At 36.4% G+C, this 22,570-nt stretch overlaps 3 protein-coding genes across 3 annotated transcripts; all 3 read right to left on the bottom strand.

The window, feature by feature from the left end:
* Window positions 1–472: 472 nt before the first annotated feature.
* LOC139770625 (endoglucanase E-4) lies at window positions 473–7,412 on the bottom strand. Its single transcript, XM_071702685.1, has 7 exons — window positions 7,102–7,412; window positions 6,330–6,569; window positions 3,686–3,923; window positions 3,329–3,607; window positions 2,676–3,016; window positions 2,201–2,450; window positions 473–1,928 (listed from the first exon to the last, which is right to left on the bottom strand). The coding sequence occupies exons 2-7, from the start codon at window positions 6,360–6,362 to the stop codon at window positions 1,615–1,617; spliced, it is 1,455 nt and encodes a 484-aa protein (XP_071558786.1). The 5' UTR covers window positions 6,363–6,569; window positions 7,102–7,412; the 3' UTR covers window positions 473–1,614.
* A 3,619-nt stretch (window positions 7,413–11,031) lies between these two features.
* Window positions 11,032–16,213, bottom strand: LOC139770622 (alpha-tocopherol transfer protein-like). Its single transcript, XM_071702683.1, has 6 exons — window positions 16,072–16,213; window positions 14,100–14,238; window positions 13,568–13,727; window positions 13,332–13,437; window positions 12,625–12,988; window positions 11,032–12,324 (listed from the first exon to the last, which is right to left on the bottom strand). Exons 2-6 carry the CDS (start codon window positions 14,236–14,238, stop codon window positions 12,173–12,175), a joined length of 921 nt encoding a protein of 306 aa, XP_071558784.1. The 5' UTR covers window positions 16,072–16,213; the 3' UTR covers window positions 11,032–12,172.
* A 2,362-nt stretch (window positions 16,214–18,575) lies between these two features.
* LOC139770528 (uncharacterized) lies at window positions 18,576–22,471 on the bottom strand. Its single transcript, XM_071702529.1, is given in 8 exon segments — window positions 18,576–18,969; window positions 18,971–19,008; window positions 19,369–19,665; window positions 19,913–20,184; window positions 20,533–20,739; window positions 21,162–21,318; window positions 21,683–22,137; window positions 22,393–22,471. Coding segments are annotated over 8 exon segments (1,602 nt in total). The 3' UTR covers window positions 18,576–18,872.
* Window positions 22,472–22,570: the final 99 nt, after the last annotated feature.

Below are 22,570 nucleotides of genomic sequence, written 5' to 3'. Positions count from 1 at the left end.
TCCTTGCACCAAAACCGTCGTTTCACGCATTGGCTACCGTTCTCACAACGTAGATAGGCGCATCCTTTCGAATAATCACTTCCCGATTCTCCTGTCGCAAGTTATCGTAATTTTTCGAAGAAAGAACGCAAAGTGTATAAAGGTCCATGGAATTTTGCTTAAATTTGGATTAAACTTACCGTTCACGAAAAGTTGTTCGGAAAGCAAGAAGAAAGAAAGGCACGTTAAGTTGCGGATAAAAATGTATTCGCGTCGCATGGCGACAGCGCTGATAGCACTCGCTTATTTCAATTGCACCTGTGCCGATACAGCTATAGACGTAATAGCGTGTAATGTAAGCGCAATTGTAACGAGAGCCACCGCATTGAAAAGAGTATTGTCAATACAGCAGTTGTCGCTAACGTTACGCCTCGTTGAACGCTATTGGCACGTTGTACGGATCACAAAGGAGAAATATTATACTTAAAACATGTACGTTCAATGAGTCTTACTTTATTCTCGCATATTTCGTTTTTGAAAAATCCCGGCACTTACAGAGCGTAAATTCTTGGTGTGATCTTGCAAAATTATCGATGTTTTCACTTCGCGGAAACTTGTATCCTCGATGACACGTACGTCATTAATACGATCTATTAAAGAGACAACTGTACACAGTCTGGTCACGTAACAAAACACATCGTGCTTTATTGTAAGCAATATTTCGCATAATTATCAGACTTGATGACGAGAAATAATAACGAATTAATGATTCAATCTTATAAAATATTTCTAGAGAACGGAATATAAAAATAGTAGTAACGGTATTTTGTCAGCGATCAATTGTTAAAAGAATTATACGAAGAACATTGTGCTTAATGCGCAAATATCTATCATAGAGAAATAATATGTATTGTCCATTATCGTCACTTTTGTCTAAAAGCTATTTCACTATTTGTTTTTGTTTATGTACATGCGATCGATATTGTACTATGTGACTCAGCTCGCGCACGTATATACGTAGGTTTACGATCGATGACCATCTAGGCATCTTTTTGCCGTGATGTTACAATTTTGTCAAGCTCATCTAAATCGTTATAGTCATCGTCGGACTGCAAATAAATTGAATTCTTATCATTTTTTAACAAAACGCTTTATTTACAAGCGGACATTATCTTGATACGCTCGCATGTTAACTTTTAGTTTCTGCCTCGAGGCAATCAATTTACATTTAATTAAATACCATTAACATAGATAAAATATCTCCTATGTAATTTTTTATGTAAATTTAATTTTAAAAAAGTTACATTAAAACAATCTTAAGATTAATGACGTAAAATCTCAGGTATATATCCATTATTTCAAGATACTATATCACGCTTGGTTTTATCGCTTTACTGCAGCATATCAACAATTATAGACAGAGAGAGAGAGAGAGAATTTCCTATATATATAATATATATTTGTATATATAATTAGATTTCTAACGCAACATAAAATTAATGTTACAAGTCTTGTAAAATTAAATCAATACGTAATTCTTTATATTAAAAAGTTCTTTTGTATTCCACCACAAAGAACCAGCGAGAACCTCATTTTTACATAGAAATTCGTCTATGCTTCGATTAAAACTACGAATTAGTTTCCTTTCGACGATCTTCTACTCGTATCCGTACTCTTCAATTGTAGTTGCAGCAGCCCGGCGAGCACGCTGGTAAAACCAGCGTTGTAATCCAACGTGACCTCCGTATAGGCATACTCCTCGCGACAATCTTTAAACGAGTCCACCTCGTCCGGTCCGGAGACTAGAGCACCGTAGAGAATCTGCGGATTCGGTGCGTTCTTGCTGAATTCCTGCCATCCGCAGGATGCCGGTCTATTGGGGCAAGAAGACGCGGCATGGTGCGGCTGTTTCGGCGAATTTTTACCGTACCCGACCACGTAACTCCTCCCTGGAAAATGCACAGATTCAATAATGAGCAAAGATAAAAGAAAAGATGAATATTCATTTACAATTCATGAAACGGTAAAAATTTGTTATAATTATGTATTGATTAACTGCCAGATTTTTATTTAATGGTGTAAAAATGTTTAATTAATGACGAATTAATGATATAAAAATAAAAATAGAGAAATAGAAGTTCCACGAATAATGGGTTGCGGTAACTAAAGTGAATTAATTAGAGTTTCATCTCTCTCTGAATATTTTTAACTAAGGTCTTACCCGCTCCACCCAGCATATAGTCAATTTGTTCTCTGGCGAATTGGCGGTATTCCTGCGAGTCGTTGATTTCCGGAGAATCTGCCGCTACCAGGCAGACGAAGGCCACGTTAGCGGCGTGAGAAAGAGTACCGGACTTATCGATAAACAGAAGGCCCTTCGGGGTGCGTTTCTGTTGCCGCACCGAGAAGTCGCAGAACGCGCGGGTGGCATTCTGGTACTCGGATTGTCCCGACAATTCAGCCAGCAACACCTAAGAAAAGCAAAAAGAGATGATGTATGTAGCCGAAAATATCAGAAGATATCACTGCTTAGCAAACTATCCACGACCTTCCTTTTGTGATCGAGAAACTCCGCTATTTATTTTCAACGTCGAATTCGCCGAAAAACGGAAGCTCTTTCTCAACAAATAAATTACGTTAGTAAGATCAATGTGTCAGTAGAATAGAAAATATAATATATAAATGGGAAGTCTCACCTGGATACCGGCGACTTTTTTGTTGTAGAAGAATGCGTTCGGTCGTTCCTTGAGATGGAAGTGCTGATAGTGATGCACCGCGTCGTCGAAGTACTTCGTGTCTCCGGTCGCCTTGAAGAGCCAAATCGCAGCCCAGGCCAGCTCGTCGCCGTAATCCGTGCTCTCGTAATATCGCTCGGCGCCGCGTATCGCCTCGTGATAAAGACCGCGATAAACGTCCGCGAATTTGTACAGATCCTTCGCGTGCTCGAGACACTTGGCGCTGTACTCGGGATCGACAATGCTGAAGACGATGCTCGAGGCCGCGAGAGCGGCAGCCGTTTCGCCGGCGAGATCCGAACCTACGATCGATCAATGGCAAATAGAACATATTAGACGGATGCAAATATATAACGAATATAATAAACGTGAAATAAAGAAGATAAAGAAATAAATAAAAAAAGTGAAGAAATAAATGAAGAAATAAAGAATAAGTTCAAAGAAAATGAAACTGGTAGAAAAATGGCACTAATATTTTACTGGTATAAATAGATACTTATAATGTATAATATATAATAAAAATTAAACTAAACTCGTTTACATTTAATAATGTATTTTTCGTTTCTACTTATTTTTCGAAACGTTATTTGAAAAGAGAGATGTATTGACATTACCAGGGTGCTCCGCATCAATCTTGTAGGTCGGTCTAGTGGTGTTCAGCTCCTCGGGTCTCCCCCAAAACATATGATCGATGGGAAAATCGCCTACTTGCCCATACAGCACGTTCTCGCTTACGTGACACTTGATAAAGTAATCGGTAGACCATTTGATAGCTCTACGAACTTCGTCGAGTTGACCGGCGGCGTCATAAGCCTCCGGCCAGTTGACCGCTCCCCAGGCTAAAAGCGTCGTCGTGAAAGCCATCGTGAAACCGAATTTAACGAAGTCACCAGCTGGTAGAATAAGAATAAATAATTAATTTTGCAAATTATCCAATTAAATAGTGATCTAAAACGCAACTGATTTATTACCATCGTAATAGCCTCCGGTTAGATCCTCGCCATTCGAGCCGCGGTCGTGCAACGCGGAATCGCCTCGCCACGAAATTCTGTTGTTCTTCGGCAGCTTACCAGAACGCTGCGCTTCGTAAAACAATAACGAGAGCTCCAGGACTTGAGCGTAATCATTTCCGTTCTCGAGTGCGGTCGCGTTTTCCGTCGAGACAGCGTTTATCTCGCACGACGTCGCAATCAATATTGCCGGCAGAATCTGTCGATAAATCGCACATTAACAAGGCGTTTAATATCATTGTTGCACGGCCGAACGTTTACGAAGAGCGCGCGTAATGATTATCAGTGCACGTGTACTAGACGAACGAGCGCAATGTAGGACAATGTCGTGTAGAGTCTTAAATTTTGCATGTAGACTACAGTCTCATAACATAATCTGCGTGTACGGTAATCTGCGCAATCAAGGGGTTTACGTTCCGGGAAAAGTAAGGTCGACTTCTCGTTTTATCGAGAGTCGAAGGAAGCGAACGAAATTTTCAACATGACATTATATATTTCCAATTCGACAATTATGCCAATCGACAATCAGATTTTTATTTCGAGTAATTTCGAATTGCCTAACGCAACTAAAAATAATAATGATGGAATAGTTCGCGATGGCTACGCAGTTAAAAATTGAGAAATGCTGATATTTTCTGATACTTGTCTTCTCCCGAGTTTGAAGGCTTCGATTCTGCGATAACAATCGTTTTCCAATAGACAATCGAATCATAATAATTTCAAGTCACTTTATTTCTTAAGTGACTACAAATAATAACACGGAAAAAAGCGATTATAGCAAATCTAGTCGTAAAATATGGATAACTAACATTTGTTGAGGCGAGAGCTATATTTTTTGCAGCGAGAGCTATAGATTAGCAATAGTAGCAAAACCATTTATTAAAGTTATCCATTAAGTTAGTTAATAATTAAAGTTAGTTATCCATATTTTACGACTAGATTTGCTATAGTAGCTAATTCTTTTTTTCCGTGAATCAGACAAATTCACATCGACAACAAAGTAAATGCAGAAATTGAGAAATAATATGTACAAACGCTTATCTTTCTTCTCGTTCGCAAATTCGAAGGATTTGACTTTGGGGGAAGAAAGAGATGCTATTTTTGCGAAGTAGAATATATCTTGTATGCGTATTACAGTCATATGTGTGTCTTGTTAAAAAATCACGACGGCACAGAACGATATACGTATACACCTTTGTTCTTCGCATATGATGTACCGTCGATGCAACGATACCGCGCGAATCGCTACGATAAATCCGCAGGACCACGTACAAGGTACGTGACGAACTTAAACGCGATTCATTTGCGAGCTTCCTTCATTCACGAGGCTTCATTAGGGATTAAGTTCTCGCATTCTCGTACAACTGCGTCTACCGTGATTAAAGCAGAATGCATTTTGTTTGCGCAATAAAAACGATCTCTGTCGGCATGATGATCGCGATAATCTAATCAGGACGCGTCTTTATATAAATCATTTAATTTGGAAGAGGCTTTATTCCGGAAACATGAAGATTGATTTTCAAAATATAAAAAAGATTCCACTTTAATCACTAAGATAATTAATTTATATCTCTTCTGAAGGCTAAAGATTTTGGAGCAGCGTGATTAATTGATCCACATGCGCGTGTAATCGTTATAGTTTCAGCAAATTATTCGGCGCCGTTTAGATTTAGAATATATATTTCTACAATACGCCGCGAAAAACGTGAGTGAATTCGAGAAACCGGTATGTTTAAGAAGGAAGGAAGAAGCGTGCTTGGAGCCGCGTTTGATCCCGCTTCCTTGTCGCCAAAGCGTTCTCCAGGTTTCCGAGAAGTCCTCGGTTCGTCGTCCGTGTAATTCCTGTATGACAAACGCCAATAGCTTCGGCAAATATCGGCCTTATTGTAAACTCGCGAATTCCTACGCGCGTGAGAACTTCTCTCGCGAAACGTTTTTGAAACAGTCCGTCCAAAATGAGAGGAGACGTCTCGTTGTCTCGATCTCGTCAAGTTTGTCACGCGAATTATTAGGAATTTGGACGAAGATAGTGATTAAACCTTTAAAGTGCTCATATTCGACAGAAATTATAAGCTGACGGATTTTTAGTCTTGTTTTATTATTTATATCTAAACGATTACGCAAGTTTATGTAAGTCTAGAATACGAGGAGATTTTTTGATATGGAATTTCGACAGATAAAAGAAAAGCTGATTAGAGAATGTTCAAAGATCGTTAAAATTCAACAATAAATCGCAAAAGCAAACTAAAAATGTTCTGCTATAATTTTCATCCATGCAAAGACCAATGAATGTTGAAAAGATTGATGATGGCAATCCGTTGAAGATAATCGAATAAAATTGTCACATTTAAATGTGCAAAGCTGATTCCAATAAAATCTCCACGTTATTAAAAAAAGACAGAAATGGTAAATAGCGACATTTAGGATCACTCAAAGATCTTTTAATCGCTTGCGATTTTTTATTTCCTTGTTTACGAGATATTATTATTTTGTCGCGATTTTTTGCGGCATTCCGTCGCGTTCGCATGAGATAACGCGACTTAATGCAGATATGCAACAGGTAATCGCGAGTGACCATCAAGAACCACCGGCCGGGAAAACTCACCGTGACGCACGTGACGAAGAGGTCGAGCTTCATTCTGCCGTCGCGATGCTGTCGTCCCGGAAGCGCGAACGCGACGCGACAAGGCGAAGGCGCGCGCCGCGCCGGTCACGTCGATTCAGAAACCCTGTGCGTGTCCGTTACACCGCGACGTCGACGCGAATCGGCATAGCACACCTTGGCACACGAAAGCGTCGCGCCCTGCTTCGCGAAGCGCCAAGTTTCGTCCGTTTCTCTCCAAAGCTGAAAACGGATTCTAGCATAAATTCGAGAACAAATATAAGAGATTTCCGCCAAGAGATAAAATTCGCGGTTCAGAATAAGCAACTAATGAAAAAATATATGGTAAATGTGTTTTGTAATATGTCCCGCGATGCTAGATTGATCGCTCTTTTAAAATCTTGTGGAACGTGGAAGTGGATTCTTTTCTATCTCTATTTATGTTTGATAACATAAGTAATAAAAATCACGTACATGAATAAAATATTAGTCGAATAAATAAAATACATATTTTTGTGTAGAAAGTGCAAAAGAGATATGCGTAAAAGAAAACGAATTTACAAACTCAATCCTAATTACAATAAATCTAGATCATGATCAGAAACTGGAACCGGCATGATTCAATGCCGCACAAGCACGCGTTTTCTATAAATATATATATATATATATATATATAAATGCGAATTGATATCCACAAAAACTTTCTTCGAGAAACGTGTCAACTGTAAAATGCATATCCCGTGTCGTCAAAATTAATGTCGAAATTCGAACTCACCGCAGTTCCAGTCAGCGCCGCCGGCTTAAATCTCACCGATTGTCTCGCATCCTGATCTCGTGGAAGACTCGCGGAAGACCGAGAGTGAACGACGATCGCAGAGACCGTCCTGTTCCTCGCGTTACTTCTTATAACAGGCCAAAGGTCGCCTCTTCTACCATCGGCATTTGTATACCCAGGCACTGACAGAATGTGCACAGGTTGCGTGCTCAAGTCTTCTCTCGTTCTACCGTCACTTCGATCGCTCGCACCTCGTCCGGCTATCTCACTCTCCCACTCCCCTACGTTTTGTCCACCACGCCGATCTCCTTCTGTCGATTGTATTTAAATGCGAATCACGCCGCTATCTCTACGATACGTGTGAGAGGTTCGGTCGAAGCGATTCGTGAAGAAACGTGAAAAACGCCGAATCTCTTCGACATGATTTTGACAGAAGAAATGATGCCGAAGTGGAAAAATCTGCTATAGAGCTGATATGCAATTTTTACATTACATACGTGTATTGCTAATTTTTTAAATACATCTTCGACTTTGAACATCGCGTTTAGAATTGCAAATATTATTGGAAGTAGTTGTGCTACGTCCGATTCTTTAGAAATGTTTCTTTAAAAACAAGTGCGAACATCTTTATTTATACGAGGATTCATCATATTCACTATAAATTCAATATTCAGAGTAAACCAACAATCGTCATTGCCTTTATTATCTTCAAAATAATGAGATATATAAAAAAGTTTCTATAAGAATTGTACACTATAAAAAGAAGAAGATTACGGTAGTTTATTATCAGAGATAATGATCGGTGAATGCGTAGCAATATTGTTGATAAATTTATCATATTTTATCAAGGGAAATCTCAATTTTTACATTGCTTCAAAGGCTGGTAATAATTATTGATTTAACCTATATGTGGAAAGTTGGCGCCTTATATACATATACTGTATATTTATATACGTATGTTTATTATTGATATTCAAGAATATCGACTCAACTGCCAAGCTAGCGAAGATACACATTAGCGAAGAAATGATTGCAAACCGCATTTACATGAAATCGTTACGACATTGATAGCATACACATAAAATGATAATCTACGCGTAAACACATCACTTACATTGAATGTAAAATTACTTTATAATTTGAGGTCAGTATTAAATAAACTTCACCGAATATTAATGTCGATATTATCATACTCGAGAGCTGCATAAGTTATTAGGCCGCTATGCGCGTCGTTATAGAGTCATTTACGTCGAAACATGAAGATGGAAAATCTAAAGATCAACTAACACAATCAATGTGCTTTTTTCGTTAATAACGTAACAGCATTTAAGCAAATTGAAGTATAATACTCAAATAAAAAGGAGAAGTTAACCACTCGTTAAAAGCTATGTGAGAAGATTAAACGGCCACAAATTTGGTCTGTGTGTTTTTATAAACTCTATATTTAGTTAATTTATTCATCATGATACCTATTTAATTTTTTCGTCTTATTGTACTCTTTTCTTATTAATTTTATAATTTTGACTTTACTTTCTTACTTTATATTTTATTATGTGCTGAAGAAGACTAAGTATAGTCGAAATATTCTAACTGTTTTAATGCACTATTGTCAATAAAGAAGATTTCTTTTTAAACTAACATCCTTATTGTGCTCGTAATTTATAATACTCGCCGTTTATATTACTCAAGCTTTAAATATGTTGATCTTATAACTGGAAATTTTCCTCCACGAATAAATTACATTTTGTCAACACATTATTGCAATCGAAAACATTCCTCCGCCGTGTGCGGTTGAATGTCAAAAATTTGGAACTAGTTATAATCCTGCTCAAAATTTTTTTCAAGAAGAGGCTGACCTTGCATTATTAAAATTAAGTCGAGTGATTCTAAAGGATACTAAATCCTCATTCATTGCAATTTATTCTCTTTACTTGCGAAAGTATTATTAAACATTTTGTGCAATACGGTTCGCGCGCGAGAGAGAAAGCAAGGAAAAAGCAAATGTCTGAAATTATTTTCCTCTTCCTAATCGTAGGAAGAGGAAATATGCAAAATACACATGTATGAACGTGAAGTCTCCGTGATTATTTGAGTTTCATCCGCCAGGAAAGTAGCAATCTTCTCGACGGACACGCTCGGGAACTCTTTTCAATTGTGCATATCGCATATGTAATATTGTATTAGCGAAAGAAGTAAGTAATATTTTGTATAAAGATTTTACTGAAGAAATTGAAGTACTTTTTACATTTTGAAAATTTACCCGCAAAGTATAAAAGAAAGATTTTATTAAATCTAATTTGAATAATTATATACAAGTAGGAAAAAAAGAAAAAGACTTCTCGATATTTTTCCACAAGTTACTGAGCACATTTTTATAGAATATATTTAATAAATTTATTGTTACTTTATGGTACTTCCTCATTTTTTTATGTTTATCGCAAATCTTCATCATTAATAGATTAATCCATCGCTACTCCATCGTTTCATTTAATTTGTTTCATTTTTTTCTATGAAGTCCATCGAAAATGATAATGTATTATTTCGTTTATTATTTTGATTATTTATAATTGATTATCAAACGAAAGATAACTTAATGAAACCACTTTCACGTTTTACTTTCACAAATTCTTTTGCTAAATTAACTGTCGTAATTGAGATATCACATTTTGATTATCGTTATGCACACACTATGTTATCGGTTATTAAGTGTCATCTCTGACATAAGTTTAATGATTGATTATTGATCCCAGGATTGCAAAAGTTTGATCGATTAACTTGATCTAATAACTTACTAACCGACTGATTGGTGAACTGTCTGAGTGACTGACTGATTTAGCCGACTCAATGACGATTGCAAGTGACTAAAAGAATGAAAAAGTGGGGATGCGTCCACACGGGAAGAGAGGCGACTACTCGTCTCGCATACGTGATGGCACGACGAATATTATATCACCATCACCATTGTCGACGTCGCTGCCGTCGATGTATCGCAAAAGATTAATTTTTATTTTTCATATTCATATCATTTGTTAGACAGTTAGACCATCATCGGAATCATCAAACCGTACCGAAATAGCATGTGAAGAGACCTGAATAATTGATGTGCTGACAACCTGAGAAGACACCTAAATAATTGAGGTACTGACAACTGATTATTCTTATATAAGTAGATATTATTATGCAGAAATTATGAAGCAAAGAGATCTTCATCTTCGTGCAGAAAAGACGGGCAGAGAAATAAATAATTCAATTTTTTTCAATTTTTTTTTAATTCGCTAATTTTTATATGTCAAACAGTTGCACTTGAACAATGATTGTAGAAGTGCAATTTTTTGAAATACAATACTTATATAAACCGAGATATGTCAATCTTAGAGATTGGAATTACACATCGATCTTATTTTAATTAAAAGGTGAAAAGACACTTCTTCTGAAATTTTTGGAATAATTGTTTTAAGCCCAAAGACATTTCTCGGAAATTTTAACGTTGTTCTCTCTTCGACTTTCGAATAATTGAATGCCGGCACTGGCATTGATTATCTCAGGAAGTCGAGTGAACGTAAATGGAAACTCGGGCAATTTCAGCACAGCGGTTTAACCGCTGCATACAGCTTTCACTGGACACGATATTCTTATTCGAATCTTTCGTTTTCGTTCCACTTCGCAACGAATTAATGGCCGGCGACCGGCGCCGCACCTGGCGAAGGTAAAAGACATATTTTTTTTTTTTCTAAAAACAAGACTCACGCTTTACCGAGCTCAAGGTTTCCGAAATTTTACATTACACAACGCTTCTCGTCTGATTATTGTAACAGGTATTTGCGTATAAATTACATTTCTCGTGCTGTGACGAAAACATCGCTATATATGAGTCATTTGTGTGGCACGTAAAGAATCTGGCTACGTATTCGATATCGATTGAGGGAAATCTGTTTTCTTTACGAGTTTATTTATAAATTACCCACACACAGCGTTTGCATATACAGCTACATATATAATTCTAAAAGATTTTACCCACGATTTCTCAAAATAAAATAGGATATCAATAAAAAATATCTGAGATATTGGAAAGCATCATGTAAATGATAGGTATACGTCAGTGTGTTACATTTTTGCACGTTTGCCGAACGCAATCGACGGCAATTCCAACAAAAATGTAGAGAGCTATTACCGCAATTTTTTTTATATTGCTACATTTGCTCAATACGAAATTGAGCATTACTCGATCTCTGAACATTATTGCACATTTTATGACATGATTGTGTTAGTAACAATAATAAACTTATTACTAGATATATACTATATATATATATATATAAATGCGGTATATTCGAACATATTGCTTGACTAAACTCGTATCACAATTTCTAAATTGAAATATTGTCTTTTGTGAAATATCAAGTTGGGCAATAAACTTTCTAAACTTATCTAATAATTTAAAAAAATAGATTCTAATTTTCATAACATTGTGCCGTTAATATGATCATATATAGAGTAATTATCATTTTACTATATAAAATTCTCAAAGAAAGACGTTAAAACTCTCGATTATTTTACATATTTCTTATTAAAACGTGATGATATTTTACAAAGCAAAAATCAATGAAAAGAAGAAAAGATGAATAAAAAGAAAAATATTTATATAAAAAATAAACTTTGTTCCCCAAGATTCTTTGACATCAATCCTAGGGTCTAATCAATCGTAATCATTTACGTCCCCAATAATAAAAATAAATAAACTATTGGATTAAAAAATTGTAAAAAATGAAAAATACTAACGTTAAGCAATCTCTACCATTTTTTCGGCAAGCTTTTCAGCGAGACTACATTATATGCTTCACAACTATGTTCCACGACGAACCTGGTCGTGTTATTTTAAAGATACTCGATAATGGGCACCGTACAGAATTTTGCAATACAGTTGTAGTCGAAAGGAAAATGCCTTAGTTTTCATCGTGGACGAAGTTTGTGATCGATCGATGTCGAAGTTTATGCGGACGAACGATTTGGTTAACGACTGCCGTTGGCAACGATTATACGTCGAATTGGTTCCGGATACGCGTTAAACGATTTAATCGATTGACAGCTGCCGGAAGGATCCATCGAGACCGAACAAGTCGTCTTGCGTCTTTGGTTTACCTGGTCGCAATGCCTCGTTAGTCTTCATAGCTTCCTGCTCCTTGAACCACGGTCCGTAATCTTCCAACTTCTTCATCCACAGATCTGAAAGATAAAGTAAAAAATGCTATTAGTCAGAGAAATCAGGTTGAAGACGTTTAACTTGTAACGTTTTTCTATATATGCACTCCTATTTTGAATAGTTATATTTCGTTATGTCTCATACAGACGTCTCTTACATATTTAATGAAGGAGACTTAATGTCTTTTATAGGAACTTTTCTGAGAAAAAAATGTATTCAACATATTCAAGAGACTCAAGGAAACTGCGCTTGAAGTTAAAAATGACGTTCCGGGATGCGCTTTATAACTCCAAATGAATATTAAAAGTAATGAAATGCCGTACCGTGTATATCCTGAATGGGTCCGGCGTCGCCGCCGTACTCGGTTGGCAATATCTCTCTGGGTACGTATTCGTATAGCGTCTTGATGTCACTGTGCATGAAGATGCGATTGCGTATCTTCTCCTTCAAAAACGGCTTGACGAAATTGAGGATCGTGTCGACGAGCGGACTGATGTTTACCACGTGCACTTCCTTCAGCTTCACCGGATACGCCTCCATCGCGCACACCAGAAACTTCTTCACTAAGGCCGGCGTAAACTTGGCGAAATGTGTGGGCGTCGCGACGGAAGCGTCGAGGATGTAGACATCGCCGGCCACGCCGTGTTCCTCTTCGCTTAGACGAATGTCGCCGATCATGAACACCATCTTTAATGATAATAGTGTCTCTGTTATTTTGAAGCTCAACACGAGACATGAAGGTACCTATCAATGTTTTTAAAAACCTGCAAAACTATCGAAATCGATATAATGAGTTCAGCTATAGATACTACAAATATAAGAAAGAAAGAATGACGCGGTAAATTGTGTTTTTATATTTTCGACGACAGCGGAACAGTAGAAAATGCAAATCCATCCAAATAATACGATTCAACGCACTTTTTTCAAAGATATTAAATGCGAAAAGATGCACACAGTAAAATTTGACTGAACTTAGAGAGCGCGCGCGTTTTTGGACGTTTTGCTACCAATAGTCGGAGTGAACTTATACCTTCATAGTTTCCGGTATATTGGGAGTCGGCGCTTCCTTATCGACTCCTCGCATGACGATCACTCGACATCCTTTCTTCGTCAGGCCCGGCAAAGGAGGTATATGTCTGCAGGAAGAAGACAAAGAGTTAACGTTTGCCTGATCCGTTCACGCGAATTACCTGCAATGTCTCTTTCCGTGTAAAATTGAAATCTTAAACTACCGCCGTATGTATACCGCGATCGCGGTATCCTTACATGAGCTTCGTTATTTCTTGCAACACCGGCCTCGTGACGTCGCGGTTGGAGAAAAATTCAGGGACCACCGCACGCATTGTGAAATACATGTCCAGTTTCCGTTTGCATTTCTCCAAGGAGAATTTGCAGCCGCGTAGAAACGTCATTATTCTTTGATCATCTGAAAGACGATATATTGTGTTAACTGTAAACATACGTACGTATCTGTATAATGTATGTATAGCGCAGCGATTAATCGGGAAAAAATTTATTTAAAGCCTACTTTAGATGATCCGTATAATTCGTGTCGGAATTCAGAATGGAATTTTATTCTAAAAAGCATCTGAAGGGAATCAAAAGTACATTAATATAAAAAATATATATATTAAGACATACACATATAGAAAAATTTACGGCATGTAAAATTATAAGTAAAATTCTATCCTAAAATTTGATGCGAATTGCAGAGCTATAAGTGGGTTTCGCAACTGTTCTATATAATCCAATGTACCATCTATTCTGACAAATATATCCGACAAAAAAATCATCGTACCTTCGAATTTAGGCAAATGCGGTTGCTTAACGAGCCACTCCTTGATAATTTCGAGATCTTTGTCGCGCGTCGCTGGATTCTCGTTCAACTCCACTCGTATCTGCTTGGACATTTCGTCCGTAGGCTGTATCAGCAGCATCTGCAAACACAGAATACCGCAATAAGGAACATCATACTGCTCGTAGACAAGCGAATTCGCGAATTCTCTATAATCGGAAAGTCTTACAATGAAAAATTTGTCGTAACATAATAAACATATATATCTCTTTTTTCAGGATTAGAAAGCATAAAATTAAATTGCTTGCAAAATAAATCGGACACCGTCCCAATGTGCATAATGTCTATGTATTTAACTTCTTTTCGGTTGCACGTGTAACGCGCGTAATGTGCACTACAGAGATTGCACAACCGGTTAAGATACCCATCGTACCTTATGCCAGGAATTAATGCTGACCAAAGCGGCTTGCTCAACATGAACTTTCTCTAACTCGTCGCGGCTTCGTACGGAGAAGCAGAGAGAATGTTTCTTAATCTCTACCTCTCCTCGTTTCGGGGGAACGGCAGTATATATTGTTTCGAAATTTATTTTTTTAATCACTTATTTAGTAGCCGTTAATTGTGAAAAGGTTTGCAGGATCACATTCTTGTGATTTAGACGACCGTGAGATATAATCTCGTCGGCATTAAGAATAGTTATTTAGAGCTCGAGAATAAATTGTTAAAAGAAAGAAAAAAACATGCAGCTGGAAAAAGGACAAAGTGAAAGAGTAAAAAGTTTTGCAATCATCAATAACTGCTTCCTAGCATAAATCTTTTTTTTTTTTTTTTTTATTAGAACAGTTAGAACAGTTATGACGCAAGCACTCTTGGCCACCGGATTATTGCTGTCGCGATTATCTTCTCACAAAGCGCGGGAAAATTGGCTAGCGTGACAGTCTGCGAGTATTCGAAAAAGTGACAAGGTTTATAATATTATATCTATGCAGCATCAAAGGATGCAATTTGAATATAATAAAAATAATTTATTTTATAATAATCAATTAATATAGGAATTTAATAGGAAATAAGAAGATAAATAGAGAGAGAGAGAGAGAGAGAGAGAGAGAGAGAGAGAGAGAGAGAGACCTGACTTTGACTTTTAATTAAATATTGAAGAGTTAAATTATACGATAATAATAAGTACTACGTCTTTTTACATCCTACGCTTTACATATCCTGAATCTACTTTCCTCTCATAAAAAAAATTAGATGGCTGTCCTTGGTAAAAGTTGAAATTGGCTAACACGACGTAGGTAGATGGTAGTAAAATTGCCAATCGGTATATGTCGAGTTATACTCATTAGAAAAAATAGTTTTTATTACAGAAGAAGAATTTCCAGATTTAAATTTCAAATTTAACGTGTAATTTTGTATTTAAATATCCACGAGCCTCCAATTTAAAGAAAGAAATATATAAATTTATACATTTAAACCTGTTTCCATAAATATAAAAAAAGATCTTTGACTCTCAACCTCATAAATATTCAACATTTTTTAACGACTGTTTGATATATTTATAGCGTAAATTATATGTTGTATTAAATTTATGTGTCGTGTCTCTGTACATGTGGACGACGAAAGGAAAGATATCAGAGCAAATTAAAAAATCCGAAGTCTAAAAGAGATCGCTTACGAAAAATGGTTAAAGAAACGTTAAATCGACACATTGCGGAATCGTTAACAAGCGGTTTTGCATTAAATTTGAAACGCACGATCTCTTATTTTCTTTTTATTATATTTGAACATTTACAAAGATTAAGCGCGACATTTAAAGCATATTTTGTTCCCTGAACGTAAATTTAATGACAATATCGCACAACAATTTTTAATTCGATCTGCATGCAAAATGCGATGATCTCGATTTGAACGTTTCCCAAATTAAAAAAACAGCTGATATTTATATGTGGCACACGTTACAGAGGCTTGAACTTACCTTGATCGATGTTCAGTGCGATTCACAGGCACAGGCAAACACTCGACGTGCAAACGATCACGGCGACGATGACTTTCGGATTGTTGCGGAAAGAGAAATGAGCAGAGCGGCGAACTCGAGAGACGTTAAATGAACAACGGAGTGGGAACGATTACCTCGTGCGTGGACCGGTTCTCCTTTATACCGTAGAGATGCCCCACTCTTACTTTGCTTCCCGTTATAGTGTACGGTAAGAGAAAAATTCGATCGATTAGCGATTTTTGGGGGAAATTTTACTGACGTACTCGAAAAATATTGCTTTGTGAGAGACGGCTAGAAATTATATCGTCTATTCCATGACGTAAAAGAATATATCCTGAACGATACCGGAGCCATTAAGTAAAAAATTTGTATGAGTATTGCGGAACGTCCAGGCGGTGGCGAAAAAAATAGTGGATTAAAATTATTATATATTATATTATATTAATATTATTAAAATAACCAAATACAGTTGCTACCTGGTAAATTTCAATAAAATGTGAAGCTGGTTATTATAAAATTATATTAAAATTCAAATGATTTTATGCGAAGAATTTATATTGTAAAGAGATTAATTCTCTTTTCGAAGGAAAGATTATAAGCTAGCTTCCTGTTACACAAAGCATATCCTCTAATAATCAACCTCGCTATCTTTTTTGTCGTATGTTAATAGTGCTTAATCAATTGTATGAATACTTTGCTCAGAAACTGTCGACACTTTTTACATGAGCAACCTCACGCTTCTAAGATGTTAATTAAACTAACACAAGAGCAGCTTTTTAATATACATAAATGCGCTATCGTATCAATCTTTCTTGAGCAACCGCTAGCGATAAACAAAAGCATTAGCGGAATAGCTGTGCGTGTTATAATAATGTACTTCGACGAAGACCGGAGAATTGATACGGCGTAAGTACTTGCGGATTTACTTACGCATCGTACGCAATCACGATAATTTCGCAATACGCTTACCGAGAAACGGCGATAGCTAACTTTAATATAATTCCGCGATTTTAGAAACTCATGAAACTGTAACGCTTATGTAACGCGAAAATCCTCGCCTAGGTGAGCGCGCCTGACCGCTTTGGTGCGCACATGCATCATCTTTCTTGCTCTGATAAACAACAAAAAATACGAAACTTTCTTCCCAGGTTCGATCCATATGTCTTTATGCGGCTCGCGGTCAAAGTTATACGGTGTTATACGGTCAAGTGAGCAAAAAGCTATTTTTACTTTTTCGTAGATTTTTATACATTACAAATTATGCATTCAAATACCACATCCCTGGCGAAAATAATATATTTACGAGATGTTTGCTTAAATGTTGAGTAGATGTTTTGTTTCAGCTTTAAAACATTTATTAAATTGTTTATGAGATGTTCGCGGCTATGTTTTTCTTATATGAAGTGTTTTAAGCGGCGTTTAATGACATAGTCTCACACGTTTCCATTATTAGAGTTTTCTATTGTAAAATTTTTGTCAGCAGAGGGTTAACCAAGTGTTTGCAACGTGCTTCTAAACAGTGTAAACATCAATAAAACTCTTCATAAATAGTGTAACCATTGATAAAACTCTTCGTAAACGAATATAAACACAATCTCTCACTAACAATTTTCGCCAGGGATACAAATGATAATTAATTAAATCGAACGTAAAACAATATAATTGCGACAAGTTCAATCTTCTTTTCTTGCGCGCGCATGTGTTTTGCATAAGTTTAGTCACTATCGTGTCAGGTCAATCTAATTAAGTAATGTATTTAATTATGCTTGAGATTATTTTCGAACTTATATTTATCGTCACGTGCACATATTTACGAGATTTACGCGATTTTCCTTGGAAAACTCGAGTTATCCGGTATAACGCGCGATTATGGTAATTATTAACAAGAACGGAATCGCGAGTCTTTGTTCTCGCGAATAATTAGTAACGAGAGAATTCATTATTGACACGACATGAAGATCGGCTCGATGCGGCGGCTTTCGCACGCCGCCGCCGAAGTGAAGATAACGGTAATAATCGTGCGTTCTCCCGCTCGATTCTTTACCGTATTCACTTCCGAGTGTATAGAATCGCACGCTGACTAATCGCGGCCCGCGCTCATGCCCTCGTCTTACTTTCTTTCGCGGGATACGTTGCGCGCCGTTGTTGCACCAGGGTAGGATTACGCGAGCGGCGACCGTCATAACCGGAGGAATTCGCGTTTATATGAAATTGCCGGTTGCAATCGCGCGCGATTTTGTAATTGGCCGAATCGAGCAAGACATGTTTATACGCACGCGGTAAATACTTGCCCCCCGCAAATATACGAGCAAGTCAAACCTGATGTCTTCTCTGAATTGCGGACAGTGGATTATAGTGCGCTTAATTCTTTCGGGTCAAATTTTAACGACAGCTCCATTTGATGAATCAGAAAGTCATTTTTCTTTAGAAAGAAATTAAGTGACTTCACTGATGCAATCAGGATTACTCGTATATCACGTAAGTACAATTTGTTCGTCAAGGTTTATTTGCAAATTTAATCGATATTATAACAATATTGAAAATTACATAAAATTATAATTTTCTGTCACTTTTTTTTAAACGCGTTATTCGCCGAATATTCTCTCGTACAATGTTTTTTTTTAATATTATTAAAATCGTCGATAAGTTCTCGTTTTCTTGCATCTATAAATTGTGTAAAATATAGATAGCAGAAGTAAATGGAAAAAAGAGATATATAAATAAAAAAAAAATGTTATAGAGATTGAGTACAAAATGTTATGTCTGGTTTCAAGAAGACGTTATTGCGGCCTTGGCGAGGATCGAGGTCGTGACACCGAGTACTGTAGCAAGGCCACGCGGTATCGTCTTCGATGAAGTCGAACTTCTGGCTTGTATTTCTTTCCCAATTGTTGTTTCTTCAGCGTTTATGGTGCTCTAAACAGAAAATGTAAAAAGCACTTATCTTTATGTCCAAAATCAGCTTACCTCCAGATCAGATTATTAAAAAAAAAATGTTTGAGCTAATTTCTACTGAAAGTCCTTGATACAAATTATTTGTATCAATGTTTCGATTAACTGTATTAAGCATAAAATTTACACAAATACATTTTATGCAATTTGTAATTTGAGATGTAAACTAATTTATATAATAAGTTAATATTATTCTGAGAATGCTGTGGTAAATTTATCTAATATAAACAATAATATATATATTACAGTAAACTTGCGACATTACACCGGTTGTTTTTTAAACCGTCATTATTTATTAGAGACACGATTATTGGTTCACCTTACCGGGTTTTCAGCCTTCTTGCTTCTGATAACTCGTTTTCGCCCTGGCAGTTCTTGCGAAAAGATCTCGCCGGTCGGCACACGCGAGACAATCGGAATATCGCGCCTTTGTCGATTCGTGCATTCGGAATCACGGCAATCGCGTGTCATCATCGCTTTTTTTATTGCGATCGGAAGCTCATCAATAATTTTTGTCTCCTGAAGAATATGACAATTCGGTCCTTGTGCAAAAAATGGGACGGATCTTTGGTCTCCAACACAGATTTGCGTCACGATTAAGAGAGTGTCCCTCGGAGAGGTCTTCATCGATTAAAAAAAAATTAAGAGTTAACATCTTGTTAACATTTATATATTAATATATAATTATGTTTTTTAATAATATTTTTATTTATTATATTTGTATATCTGTCACTTCGATAGTCAATTAATATTTAACTATGATGTTCCAGTAAAAAACTACTAAATGTAAATTAACATTTTATATTTCTCTAAATTATTTTGAGCGAATCAGATCTGCCAATTTTATAGATAATGAAGCACTAATTACTTCGCGTTGGAGAAGATCGATGACGGCAGCTCCCTCGCTTCTCGGCGCTGCAGCGATTAACATGTAACCCTTATCGTTTGGAACAGATTTCAGCTCCCTGATGGTATTCCCGATTAAACTGGTAGCAGTTGGTTTGACAGAGAACGATTTGAATTCATTCTTGAACGTGCCATCGTTCCTGTGCAACGATTCGATCAGAGAACGGAAAAAAGCCATTCTCATTTTGGAGAACACGTCGAAAATATCCCATATAACATCATGATTCATCTCTCCTGTAAATAAAATGGATTTATCTTTTCTCCCCATTTTTTTTTCGAAATGTCCCCTGTATGTTTTTGTAAGCTGGCCGAGGATTATCGAAAGTTATCTTATATAACTTGAACTTTTATGCTGAAGATTGACAGTGAAATGATTGGAATAATTATAAAATATATTATCTTGTATTTTATATTTTATCTCTTGGAATTATTGTTGAAATTATCAAAATTTGTTTTATCCTTGAAATTTATTGCACCATCTCTCTCTCAATCCTCAACTAATTTTATCCCTACTAAATCTTTAAATTTTTTGTATATGTATATAGAATATTAGTGTAAAATATTTGTTCTTTAAATATAAACCTGCTTGTGGCTCGCCCCCTGTTTTAGGATCTGCCCTAGTTAAAGGGGAAACAGGTCTCGCCCGGTCGCTAAGATCGATTATTTGCCAACCGTCGTTCGAATCGCGTTTGCTTTTACGTGATTCCAACTTCACGTTACTTTTATTGAATCTGCTAGATTCGAATCTAGGAATTAACGGGATCGAGAAATTGCTGCCGGAAACTGCGCCTGTTCGATGGAATGCACCCAATTAACGATCGACATAAGAAATAGTTAAGTAAGTAATAAAAGAATAATATTCTGTATATTTTTTGTGTATACACAAAATTAACGATCGCCGTAAGAAATAGTTAAGTAAGTAATGAAAAGAATAATATTCTGTATATTTTTTGTGTACACAAAATTAACGATCGCTATAAGAAATAGTTTAGTAAATAATAAAAGAACAATACTTTGTATATTTTGTGTACACAAAATTAACCGACATAAGAAATAGTTAAGCAAGTAATAAAAGAATAATACTATATAATTGTGTATACTTGTATATTTTAATATCTATTATTTTTTAACATTCTCTCGTGTTTTATATTCCTATAGCTTTCGACACTTAAATTTAAAGTTTAATTAATAAAACCTTTCTTTTATCAAACCTGTTATCATTCCTCTCTCTTGCCTCGCCCAAGGTAACAATTCTCCGATATTGGAGCGAAGATAATTACACTCGCAATCACCGCTTTTTTCTTTGTTTTCGGAAACCGACGCGTTGTCCGTGGAAAAATTAGCGCTCTCGACCTTGTCGCGGCAACTCTACGATATGAATTTTGCACAACTCGAGTTCGAACTATACTACATAATGATTTCACACGGCACAAAAAATAATATTGCACAAAAACTGAATTCTATAAATCTTTCCTTAAATCTAACATATTATGAAAACCACTTCCCTATTTACGGACGTCATATATTTTATCAAAATATAAATTATTTTGTAATATTATGTTTAATGTGTGTGCAAATACTTAAATATACTTTCATATAAATGCGGATTTGTGCTGTAATTATTACTGAATGAAAAAGAGTTAAATAATGAAAGAAAAAATTGGTCCATCGACGATCAGTTTTCTAAAGTCTATCTGACATAAAAATGATTAATGCGATTATGGGAGAGTACTTGAAGAAATCCTTCAATCGCGAAGGGCAGTCTTTCTTTATAATCCTTCCACGAGTTCTCTTCCCCTTTCTCATTCTGGCCCCTTTCATCGATCAGGAGCAAAATGACATTTCGAGGAGTAATAATAGTATTAGCGTTTTCTTCGGAAGACTCGGAAGCGTTGTTCCTCATTGCTAATACTATTTCATTGATAGGTTTCATCTCGATGAGCTTCATCCCGGTCTCGATATTCTCGGTTGTTGATCTCTTCTCGCGCGTCTGATTTTCCGGCACATTTTCCAATATCTTTGCATCTTTTGCTTGCAAGATCTTATCCACGCTCGTCACCTGCATCTTGTCCTTCAACGCAGAGTCGACAAATACTCTTCGATAAGTATCCAAGGACGGTGCCGTGTCCCACGCAGAAGGCACAAGCGCTATTGAAGCGTGACATAAATCATCAATACGTGTAATAACTCAAGATGTATTTAAAAGATACTTTATGCATTTGTATGCTGTGTGGTTTTTTTGAAAAAGGAACAGAAGAAATATCGTGACATTCACATAGACGTATAATTTAAAATAACGATCCTTTTAAAACTATGCTGAAAGCTGGGAACTAAATAATTGACTTCGGTGATTAATACAGTTTGCATTTCCTTGTTATCAATTACAGTAACAAGTATGACTATTCAAACGAAGCGAAGATAAAAGCAAAGGTCGGTCGGTACCTGAACGATCCATCGTAAATCCAAAAGAGCATGTCATCAGCGACCACAGCATCAGAATGAAAATACCGGAACGTGACATGACTTCTGCTGACGAAATTAATTTAAACGTTTTAATTATGACGCAATTAGATTATTTCTCGCGCGCGTCTGTCTATAATATATCGCTCACCCGACTAAT

Source organism: Temnothorax nylanderi, unplaced genomic scaffold, assembly GCF_030848795.1.
Source record: "Temnothorax nylanderi isolate EJ_2023f unplaced genomic scaffold, tnyl_v1.0 TNYL_tig0031_pilon, whole genome shotgun sequence".
In the NCBI taxonomy this organism is placed as follows: domain Eukaryota; kingdom Metazoa; phylum Arthropoda; class Insecta; order Hymenoptera; family Formicidae; genus Temnothorax; species Temnothorax nylanderi.
The sequence above is the reverse complement of the archived record's forward strand: the minus strand, read 5'-3'. Positions and strand labels throughout refer to the sequence as shown.